Here is a 12,916-nt window from a genome sequence, read left to right as displayed (position 1 = left end):
GAATTCTCATTGTATTCTAGTCTCTGATTGGTCAAATTCAAATTGAGGAATACAGGTTATTTTTATATAACCTGGTTTGGTATGGGACACACCCCTTGACAACCAGCTGCCTTAACTATATTTTTTCTCTCTAAATTTACATCATAGCACTGTTTTTGGGCCTTCCATTTAATGGAAAAGAAATTCAAAATATTTTGCTTTAATACAAGCAGATTGTATTGTATGCAAATCACTGTTGTAAAACATCTTTTTATGTATGATGGTCTAATATCATAGATTAAAACAAAATCATTGGGAAAAGGGGGGGGGGGGTATTGCTTCATTGCTTGATCCACCTTTCAACAAAGCAACTAAAAATCATATGTCACATTTTAGGCCTATATCAGATGACGTAAGTCACATTGAGATGTGGATCGCGATTTGTAACTTACTTATACATACAATGTATAAAGTAGCTGCAGAACTGTAGCTCTCTGAAAAAATATTTTGACGGAACAGAGATCAGCTACAGTTCCACCCCTAATAAAAACCTTCGATTTACGGCACACAAAAAGCTGCTCACGGTTGAGGCTTGATATCGTTGTATTCTTGTGTTACTGTCTCATAAATTTAATATTAAAAATATTCTTAACATATTTTCCTACTATAGTTGTGTCCAAACATACCTTCAAATCTTCATTAAAGCCCCATACGACCCGAAAACTCCCAGCTTCAAATAATTTTGTTTGTTGACGTAGCCATGTTAGGTAGCCAAGTCAACTCGAACCTTGTTGTTGTTCGTATATGTATATATTCATAAAATTCGTTATAAGTTATATGTTCGCTCTTCATTGATTATCAACACGAATAATTTATAGAAATTAAAAAATAAAGTTTTTTTAAAGGTAAAATAAGCTCTTGATTAATGATAATGTTACAAAAGTCCTTAACACTCGTGTGAAAGGGATGGAGACCAGACCAGACTAATGAAAGCCGCATTGCCGTGAGTTTAGCTATTTGAATAATTATTATTTAAAGGAACTGGAATGATATATTATTTAAAACATTTAGCTAAAATATTTGTGGGGATATTAGTTTACATCTAGACATTATTGTGCAAGTATGGAAATGAACTGGGGTTCGAATTGACCTGGTTACCTAACATGGCTACGTCAACACACGAATTCATTTGAAGCTGGGAGTTTACGGGTCGTATGGGGCTTTAATGAATATTTGAAGGTATGTTTGGACACAACTATAGTAGGAAAATATGTTTAGAATTTTTTTATATTAAATTTATAAGACAGCAACACAAGAATACAACGATATCAGGCCTCAACCGTGCGCAGCTTTTTGTGCGCCGTAAATCGAAGGTTTTTATTAGGGGTGGAACTGTAGCTCTCTGTTCCGTCAAAATATTTTTTCAGAGAGCTACAGTTCTGCAGCTATGTATAAAGTTGCATGCAAAGGGAAGTTCTCATGCAGTAGAAATTTTCATGGAGTTAAAAGCTAAAAAATATTGCATTTTCTGATATTTGAAAACTTAATTTGGGTAGGCCTAAACAATGCAATTTCCCATACTTTCTCAGTCTGTCGGAGTTGAGCGACTTCAAAGTCGATCTTTAAGGGCAGCGAAATACTCATTGCATACAATTAGCCTACCCATATTTTCTGTCATGATGAACTTGAAACTTCACCTTCATTAACTACATTTACAATATTTTGATAAATAGGCTCCGTAAAACTAAGATGTCTGCCTCAATCATAGCTAGACGATTCGTCATGGTTGCTGAGTGAATCATTGAATGGCTGGTTGACTTGTATTTTTCAGAATCTGTGTACATTTTGATAAGCGAAGGTTAGTACCTTTGTCTTTTGCATTAAATTAAAAGGAATGACTTTAACTCTGGGACATAATATATGAGCATAACCTGGATTGGGCCAGTTTATGCTTTTTTTATAATCCACTTTGCGTATAATTTGTCCCAGAATCAAAGTCATTGATGTACGACGACGGACAAAGACCAATGGCACATAAAAGTCTGATTTTTAAAACTGGGTGTCGCAGAAGGATGGTCATGGGGTAAAACTATATGCCCTGACACTTTGTGGAAGGGGCATAAAAATCGATAAACAAGGAAATTTCAAAATTTCATCTAACTTGTGACAATTTAAAATCTGTGATTTTGGTAAGTTAGAATTCATATTAAATTGGAGACAGACATCATCCGGTGTGTTGAATTATGAATTTTCATGAACTATATGGTATTGTAATCTCAAGTTGTGTACCAAAGAGGGATATATTTATCTTAATTTACCTTGATTTTGCCACGATTGTGAAGTCTTTGGAAAACCTTGAACATGGCTTGGTTGTGTTGTGATTACACTGGCAGATTTTAAGTCTTTCCCTACAAACATATTTGGAGACTTAAATTGAAATAATATGAAACAGTGACTTTTTTGGTACCTGTAAAACTCAAAATTTCTTACCTTTTTAAAAAGAAAGACTACATCTTACTTCATTTCATGCGCGAGAATCCAAATCCAGTTTCACATAATTTGTCTCTGATATTCACATTCAATGCCATTTGAAGCACAGTCAGCATTTAAAAAAGATGTAATTTTAGATTTCACTAAAATTCAGTAACTGTGTAAACCAATCATTTTTATTCACGTTTAAGAAAGTTTTGCTAGGTTCATTGCAAATGTTTCTCACCGTGAACCAATCCCTAACATCTTGCGCATTTGTTTAAGATTACCAAAATTATTGCAAAAATTAGTCTCTGTGAACCAGTTTATCACTATACTAAATTGTGAAATAAAGTCCTCATGAATAAAAGATGGTTTGCAATTAAATTACATTATTATTAAAAATGCTAATTTTTCTGCACTAGTTTTTGAACCAAAAAAGTCCACAATTGTAGAATGTGAAACTGATAGATGAGAGCATGACTAACAGACAGATAACGGACAAAGTGATCTTAATATTGTCGCATGGGGGTCAGCTTATCAATAAATGTGATAGGCTTAAATGAAGCGAATATGAATCATCAAACAAATCATTGTTGCATAAAAAAATTTGTATGCCATTTACTTCACATGATACATTATGTGTGAAATAACTGAGTTATGCAAAAAATCAAACCATTTACAAAACACTTAAATTAATACTCATGCCCAGGACAGGCCTTATAGGTTAGCCACATATTAGTTAAATGTATCCCTAGCCCTGGGAGCTATGAAATCTGAAAATAATAATTTTCCTGTTCTGAATATCTATCCTAAATTCTAATATTCAGCAGCAGTATAGAATAAGATGTGTTAAGACATTGCTTTTTAATCTGTGATTAGCGTAAACTGCACCAACTTAGATTATATTGTATGATATCTAAGTCAAAATTAGACTTCATTCCTGAGAATTTAATGCAAAAAGACAAAACTAAATTAACTATAGCTTGTAAAAAAACGTAAACAAACACCAATAAATAGATATTGCTTTTTAAAAGCGACATACATGTACCTATGAAGCGTCGACCATGAAGGAAGCCATCTTGGTTCTTGACATATAACCAGAGCATATATATATACTTTATTTATTGAATTCGAAAATGCAAGATGGAGTTTGCGATAAATCTTGATAACAGAAGATATATGCATAGACTACATGTTATGTAAGCCTAATGTTTGCTTTACAGTGCAAGATCAACTTTATGAAATCCCTCCAACAGAAAGTTTAGACCTGACATCATACAAAAATACCTCATTTACCAGAAAATGTAGTATAATTTGCAATTTTTGATTTTATGAAATTAAATTAAGTTTTAAACTGCATTATAACTTATCATAGCTAGCATGCAACATCGTCACATTAAATCCAACATGATGGTAAAGTATATGTAATCAATCGATGTGATGCAACATCATCTGGTACATTTCGCAAGACATGACATATTTTATACTTTGACAGGTGGATCAAGCAATCTCCCCACATGAAAATACATTTCATAATGAAACAGCAAAATTTGCAAATACTTGATATTATATCAATGATATATACCATTGTTTCGCATATTATGTCGTACGTTGTATCAGAGTTTGTATTGAATTTCTACCGTTAGTGCTTTGTGTAATATTAGGCCAATTCAACTTAATTGATAGATTATCATCCCCGCCCGCCCCTAAAAAATCGGCCCGCCCAGAATTTTTTTATTTTGCGAAACTTGCGATTTCCGGAAAAGTTTCACGTCCAACTCCGGTATTTACACTTCTTGTTTACATTTCCAGTATAGCAACGTGAAAAAAAAACGTGAAGAAAATAGATGTATGCATATGGTTTTCTTAATTTCTTACGGGTGTAAATGAAAGGAAGGGATAAATGTTCTTCATATCTTGATGAAGTTTGGTATCTTTCTGTGTTTGAAATTAATTAAAGCTTAACCTGGAATTCGTCGGTGAAATAAGCATAGATTGATATCCATCTAGCATTAAATTATGCACTTATGTTGACAAAAACTCGTTTGTCATCATTATTTTTCTCAGAAAATAAAAATTAAAAAATAAAACCCTCCCACCCGCCCCATACTTTTTGGTGACCCTGGATGATAATCTCCTAATTAAGTTGAGTTGGCCTTACTTGTAAGAAAATATACACCTTCTTTGACACCGTGAGAAAATTTTGTCCAAAAAAAAGTATTTTATTGTGCACTTTTAATTCCATTGAAGATCTAACAACTAAGTGCTGCAAATTGAAAAATAAAACAAACAAAACAAAACAAAGTAGTGCTGTTTTGGGTTGTCAAGAGAGTGTGTCCCCATACTAAGTTATAATTATACAATATGTATACACTAAGTTTTTTTTCAGTGTGCTCAGCCAATCAAATTGCATGCTACAAGTAAAATCAAATTATTAACGCAGACTATACAACAGACAACGACAGATGCATCATTGCTATATGATGGAGGAACTGAGAAAGTTAGATCATTAAATTTATGAGTGTTTGAAAATTTCAAAGAGATATATATATACCCTACTTTCTTAAAGTGTCGGATCTGAAGATACAAGGCCAGTAAAGAAATTTATAAAAGCACTGAAAAGGCCAGGACACTGTTGGTTATTTAAAACTCAAATTTTTGACGCAACCCGCGTCTTTATCAAGAGACATAATTATATTACATAGACAAATGACACGAAAAAACGACAAGTATCAATAATCTACATTGGTAACAAGAGTGATACACTATTGTACTGAGTGATAAAAATGGTGGTGATTTCGTTGTAAAGCGTGTTTACTGACGATGGTGTAGAGAGTTTGTACCATGGTCGGGTCGGGATGGAAATAAAATCATTCTTGAAAATTACAGAAATCAGATAAATTTAGAGGGAAAACTTCCAAAACAATGTGATTATGGAATAAAATGGTGGGAAGATAATGATATGGAGTGTATTAAGTTTAACACACTATTTGGTAGTCCGTACCATTGATGAGTCGGATATGGTAGTCTGCTGATCCAACAACAAAAAATAATATGATTGCCTGAAGAACACGAATAAACAACAAACAATGTCAATCAAAAGACACAGATCTAGCATTAAAATCAACAATTCAAGAGGTGAATGGGAGAGAAGTCTAAGGAAAAAGATACGGTATTATATTTCAAGCTAATATATTTTTCAAGGTCAGACAAATTTGAGCCGCATTCTAGCAATTCTGATATCGCAACATTAAGAGCTATGCGAATCCGAACTTATGTTAAGAAGTAGGTACAGTTTCTACAGTCATCTGGCCCAAAATATTGATGATTTCACTTGGAGCTCCAATCCTGGCATTCAATTAAGGAATAGTTTAGCAAACCCAAAATTCACTCAGTTTGATCATCAAAATGATTTGTGTCATATGACGAGAGCTTGAAAAAATGCCATTTTCAATGAAAATATCCACAAATTCAGGTGGTTTTCCTTTTAGAAAACATACAGCGCATGCATCGAGCAAATTCATATTGAAGCATGTTTTTTATCTCAAAATATTACACAATATATATCATTTTCATTTTGCTCGACAAATGCGCACATCTTTTCCTGAGCAATAATTTGTATGACATATATCAGTTTTCAGGCTTATTTTGAGAAAAAGGCGGGAAATGTCTTATTCATGATGTCATGTTGCTATCCATTTAGGACTATCATTCTGATTTTATTGACATAGTATACCTGGCATTTATTTTACTTTCTTAAAACTCTGATTAAGGTTAATTCCAGACACATTTTATAAAGAGAAATTTTTGGGGCCTTTTTATGTATACAACCGTACCTTGTTCTTTAGAATAATGTTTTACCATAGTTTAGAGGTCTCAAGATGATATATTAATGATATACTAGTTTTCAAGGTCAATACATTTTTTTCTTATTAACACCCCCCTTATTTTTAAAAAAAGAGAATAAAAGCCGCAATGTCGAGACTAGAGTATGAAAGGGAGAGAGAGAGCTATATAAATTCATAACTGTAGTGATTTCTTATAATGTTCTAACATAATTAGGAAGTATTGAAGGTCAAACAATAATCGCAATTTGGGGAATCCTCGTTATGGCTAAATTAAGGAACTCAAGATCAGAGCCTTGAAACGAGGGAAACGAATTGTATTTATATTAATCATACAAAATAACATATCTTATCGGGTGAATTTATGCGATTAGGCTGTGGAAACTGATTTTAACTCAGGATTCTGGATTCATGCACGTGAAATCATTCAAATTATTCATTCCACCTGGACGGAATGATTTCAAACGATGCATCCAGGATTTTTCTGTGCTCTTTCTCTCTGCATCAGTCCATATATATGTATATATAAATATGGATCATTTTGGATCTTATTCTTTTAAATTATTTAACGACTGTGCCGATTTCTTCATTCATTTTTTGACCACACACACACACACACACACACACACACACATATATATATATATATATATATATATATATATATATATATACATTTGTAGCTGTTATATGTATAAAGAATATCTTCTCATTATGCGAGTAGTAAAATATTACACCTTTAGTGAGGTGTACATAAATAACCTAGACCTATAGAAAGATGTTAATTCTGTGCACATTTTGACTATGCAACTAAAGCCATAAAATTCCAAAATCAACAGACAGCTAGTTAAAATTAATGGAGCTATGCCTTACAGACACCTCTTGACTATATGCATAGCCATAAAAAAACGAGGCCACAGTAACCTACTTTTGGGTCATGACACAAGATGCATCAACTGACCAAGTCATATGGTCCTTAAGCTAGGCCTCACAGTGCTGAAGAAAATCTGAAAATGAAGCCACAGTAACCTACTTCTTTTGCATTATTATGCCCCCTCCTCCCCCTATGCATCCATTGACCAAATTTGATGGTCCTAGTCATCAAAGTATGCAAGATCCAGACACAATTTGTGTATGCATAGTCATAAATTTCAGAAGGAGGTCACAGTGACCTATTTTGGGGTCACATTACACCTTTCTTCCAAAGATGCATCACCTGACCAGGTTGAGAGTCATAGGCCTCAGTGTAAGAGATATCACACAGAAAAGCTATTATAGACAGACAGACAGAAAAGCTCACACTTAGATATTTTATTGAACATAAATGTTAATGGCAAACTTAAACAACTTAACTTTACGAGAAACAGGATGACTTCAGCTTTTCAATCATCAACTTCTCATCTATGTAGCAATATTCCAATATCAACTGCATATGATGTTTATGTTTCTCAACTGATTCAATATGCAAAAGCTTGTTCTGTGTAGAAGTTTTTAAATCGAAGCAGGCTACTGACAAGACAGTTGATGTTAAGGGGTTTCAACAGTCTCATTTAAAGTCAGCATTTCGCAAATTCTATCACAATCTAATTTACCAATACAACTTATCATTGGGTCAAATGCTGTCTGTCGTATTTCATACCAATTTTGACTATGGATTATTGTTTACCTTTTCAATATATAGGGCTTACGGCAGTGTGTGACGTGACCGGTCAACAGGCACCTGATCCCTGTATCTCCTGGGACAGTGTTTGCCATTCTCTTAATTTTGCATTCTTTATTGTAGTTATGAGATTGATCACTGTTCACTATCTTCATCCTTTCACCATAATACGACCCATCAAAAGACGGGTATATAAAAATTTAATACAAGAAATCCAAATCTATATCATTGAGTTATATTCAGAAAACATTTATTACCATTGCTCTGATCTTTTGGTTCCGATGTTCTATTTTGAGCAATTCCCTGCTCAATTGACCTAAGAGAGGTTTCATCTATCATTTTCTTTAAAAGACTCTGAAATTTCCTTTTGGAATTCTCCTTCCACTCTTCTCTGTTTTCATCTAATGTGACATCAGACAAGATTTCATCAATAAACAACTCAAACTGATTTTCTACCATGAGAATATGTCCAGGATTCGGAACTGGTAAAATTTTCTCTGGAACACTTCTATGGGTTTCCATCTCAGACTGTCCCATGTTTCCTTGTTCAATGCTTTGATTTTCTGTTTGATTTACTGCATGTTCACTACTACCCTCCTCCTCTTCAGTGGAACTCTCACTTTCTTCATTTACTCCAGATTGGTGATTTTGCATCATGGAAAATTTGGCTCCATGGTTAAGTAAGTCATCAACCTCAGAATTCTTTTCAGTTTTAAGCACATCTTGATCTTCAACTTTTGAAACAGTGTCCTGATCACCACTCTCAGCCAAACCTTCCTCTACACTTCCAGTGCATGCATTAGCTACCAGGTCTTCTTTAATTCTTGACACTTCTGGTCTCGGACTTTCTTGAATCTTGGTCTCTTGAATCTTTTGCATTTCTTTCTTTGCAACTCCCTCATCCATACACAACACAGAAGCCCCATGGAGTGCATTCCCTCTATCTCCAGAATCATGTGGATTATCTATCTCAATATCTTGTTCTCTGCCACTGGTGGTATCTTGTTGAGATCTTCCATTGTCATTGCCTTGGTCTGATCTGTCTAAATCTTGATCAACTCCAGTATCTGAAGAACTTTTCCCCACCATTCCAACATTCTGTTTTTCTAATCTTCCAATACTGGTTTCATTATCTGTAACAGACTTTTCCAGTTTGTCATCTTTGGAGTCACTTTCTGAGGCTGTCTTTCTACCAGACCCATCTTTCTTTACTGCTTGGTGTTCACCACTGTTATTTTGATTTTTAGATTCTTTGTCTTTATCAATTTCCTTTCTTCCCATGAAACTGTTCTCTGAAACTTCCTGTCTTTGTGTTGCTCTATCCATATTCTGACTTTCAGATTCAGCTTTTGTTCTTACTGTTGCAGTTTCCTTTGTCTCAGATGCTTCAGTTTCTTTACTTTCATCCCTCTGGGCTTTTACAGATTCAACACTTGGAATTCTATTTCCGGTAATGTCCTCATTTAAATCTTCTCTCTTCTCTTCCATGGACTTCATAAGTATCTTCTGACCATTTTCACTTTCCCTATAATGTTCAATAGGTCTAAATCCATCTGTGATTTCCTTTCCTTGATTATCTTCAGAGGTGGATGTCTTATTAGAGTCTATAGATGGTGTCTTTTTACCTACACTTTCTTGTTTTTCAGTCCTGGTATCTTCTGAAGCACCCTGAGGTGTTGCTAATCTTTCATCATCTGACAAAGTTGTGATTTCCTTTTCTTGATTATCTTTAGAGATGGATTCCTTGTTAGAGTCTATAGATGAGATCGGTGTCTTTTTGCCCACACTCTCTTGTTTCCCAGACCTCCTATCTTCAGAAACATCTGGAGGTCTTATTAATCTTTCATCAGCATTGAAAGAGTCTGATTTCTCTTTTGATGGTGTAGCATTTTCCCTATTGAGACTTGCAGATTCAGTATTCTCTGTTGTAGAAGATACACTTTTCTCCATTATTTGGGATTTTTTGTCTTCTGTTTCCTTTCTTGTGTCCCCCTGGCTCTCCAATGATTCAACATCAGGAATTTTGTCTTTTGACATGGATTCTCTCCTTGTATCTGGACAATTATGATCTTGTGGACTTTTATGTCTATTCTCAGATTGTCTCTCTTTATTCTCTGTCTCTGTAGAAACCAATGAGTCATTCTTAAGCCGTCTATTTGGATCAGTGACGTCACCACATCCTTTCTCTCTATCTGAGTGATCCCCTGTTGCCTTTGTATCTTTTTCTGAAGATCTAGATGATCCTATCACATTCAAATTTTCCTGTAAATTGTCTTTATTTTCTTTATCTTCATGTGGCGATGGTTTCCTCTCTTTTTCAGATGAAAATTCATCTATCTTGTCATTCTGATGTGGAAATGATTTCTTCTCTTTTTCGGATGAAAACTCATCGGTCTTTCCATTCTCCTTGTTGATCTTCATTTGGATTTCACCGTCATCATCTTTGTTTTCATCAATGACTGCCTTCTCTCCATCTCTGTCATCCCTCTCATCAGATTTCTTTTCTGACCCTGAAGAATGACTTTCAGGAATGTCTACATCCACATGGTCTATCTTTAGAACATGATCTGTCTCTTTGGATTGATGCCTTTCTTTACTCTCATGGTTCCCAGACAATGTGTTTACAGTACCAACTTTACAACCATATGAGGATTTGTTAAAACCTTTTCCTGCATGATTCTCTGAGTTTGCAACATCTTCTATGACCAATTCATTTCTACTACCAGTTGAACACGGATTGTTGACTTCATTTGAATCCCTACCGGCAGTGTTAGTGTCCTCATCACCATGACAACAGACTTGATCAACTTCATTTTTATCCTGGGCATGTACAGTAGGGAAAGTTGTGCTCTTGCCAGTATGACCATGTTCAGCCTGAGTATTGCCTAGTTCAGTTGAAGGAATTCTGCTTGCATTGTCCCTGTTCTGACTTTCAGATTCTGCATCCTCTGTTGTTGCTGGTGCAGTTTCCTTTGCCTCAGATGCTTCAGTTTCTTTACTTTCATCCCTCTGAGTTTCTACAGATTCAACACTTGGAATTCTATTTCCTGTAATGTCTTCATTTACAGTTTCTCCCTTCTCTTCCATGAACTTCATCAATATCTTCTGACTATTTTCACCTTCCCTATAATGTTCAGTAGGTCTAATTACATCTCTGATTTCCTTTTCTAGATTATCTTTAGAGATGGATTCCTTGTTAGAGTCTATACATGAGGGTGGTGTCTTTTTGTCCACACTCTCTTGTTTCCCAGACCTCCCATCTTCAGAAACATCTGGAGGTCTTTCTAATCTTTCATCAGCATTGACAGCGTCTAATTTATCTTTTGATGGTGAAGCTTCTTCCCTATTGAGACTTGCAGATTCAGTATTCTCTGTTGTAGAAGATATACTTTCCTCCATTACTCGGGATTTTTTGTCTTCTGTTTCCTTTCTTGTATCCCCCTGGCTGTCCAACGATTCAACATCAGGAATTTTGTCTTTTGACATGGATTCTCTCCTTGTATCTGGACAATTATGATCGTGTGGACTTTTATGTCTATTCTCAGATTGTCTCTCTTTATTCTCTGTTTCTGTAGAAAGCAATGAGTCATTCTCAATCCGTCTATTCGGATCAGTGACATCACCACATCCTTTCTCTCTATCTGAGTGATCCCCTGTTGCCTTTGTATCTTTTTCTGAAGATCCAGATGATCCCATCACATTCGAATTCTCCTGTAAATTGTCTTTATTTTCTTTCTTATCTTCATGTGGCGTTGGTTTCTTCTCTTTTTCAGATAAAAACTCATCAGTCTTTCCATTCTCCTTGTTGATCTTCATTTGGATTTCACCGTCATCGTCTTTGTTTTGATCACTGACTGCCTTCTCTCCATCTCTGTCATCCCTCTCATCTGATTTCTTTTCCGACCCTGAAGGATGACTTTCAGGAATGTCTACATCCACATGGTCTATCTTTGGAAGATGATCTGTCTTTTTGGATTGATGCCTTTCTTTACTCTCATGGTCCCCAGACAATGTGGTTACAGTACCAACTTTACAACCATTTGAGGATTTGTTAAAACCTTTTCCTGCATGATTCTCTGAGTTTGCAACATCTTCTACGACCAATTCATTTCTACTATCAGGCAGACATGGATTACTCACTTTATTTGAATCCTTACCCGATTTAATGTCCTCATCACCATGACAACAAGTGACCTGATCAGCCTCACCTTTAACCTGGGTTTGTGCAGTAGGGGAAATAGTGCTCTCACAAGTAAGCCCTGCATGTTCAATTCGAGTACCACAAAGCCCATCTTGAGTTCGAGTATCACTGAGTTCATGTCGAGTTTGAGTATCACCGAGTTCAGATGCACGAGTATTGCATGCATTATCTACTCTACTCTCAGCCACTTCACCATCCTCTGCAAAATTGCAGAATAAACAAAAATAAGCAATGGGTTTTAATCATTCTTTTATTCACAACAGAGAAAACACAGGCAATTCTTGATTATATATAGTCACATAAAATATTCTAGCAATGAATAGTGGTCACTATCCTGACTGTCTAGAATTAGTGTAGCAGAGTTGATTATAGGTTGGTTGTGCATGCAGTAAATAGCAATGAAACAAAGACTGATTATAACAGTATACAAAAGCTGTCAGATAGTCACATATTTAAGGGGTTCAGATGAATCTCGATAACTCAAAGCAGGGCTCAAAATGAACATATGCCCGTCAGTCTGTGACTGGTTAAAAGTGTGGTGGACTCACTGACATTTCTTTTAGTCAATTTTCTAAAATGTCATTTTGGAAAACCTACTTATCGAATTTTAAACACACATTTGGCATTCTTCAGTAGATATCACACGATCCTGGTTAGTAAATATAAATCTCAAATAAGTGTTAAAATATTGTCTGAGGTATATTGAGTTCAATTCCATTATCTAATTTTAATGACATTAACTAAATACATTAATTGCTT

The 12,916-nt window shown here is 35.0% G+C and overlaps 1 protein-coding gene across 1 annotated transcript in view; it reads right to left on the bottom strand.

Moving 5' to 3' along the window:
* Window positions 1-12,916, bottom strand: part of LOC125658961 (uncharacterized) — a 105,764-nt gene that overhangs the window by 81,815 nt on the left and 11,033 nt on the right. Inside the window, exons 3-4 of the mRNA XM_056150133.1 lie at window positions 8,214-12,356; window positions 2,298-2,387 (exon numbers count right to left, since the gene is read on the bottom strand). Coding sequence (XP_056006108.1) covers window positions 2,298-2,387; window positions 8,214-12,356 — 4,233 coding nt within the window. The remainder of the gene's footprint in view (window positions 1-2,297; window positions 2,388-8,213; window positions 12,357-12,916) is intronic.

Source organism: Ostrea edulis, chromosome 9, assembly GCF_947568905.1.
Source record: "Ostrea edulis chromosome 9, xbOstEdul1.1, whole genome shotgun sequence".
NCBI lineage: Eukaryota > Metazoa > Mollusca > Bivalvia > Ostreida > Ostreidae > Ostrea > Ostrea edulis.
Note: the sequence above shows the minus strand (reverse complement) of the source record. Positions and strands in the feature narration are given on the sequence as shown.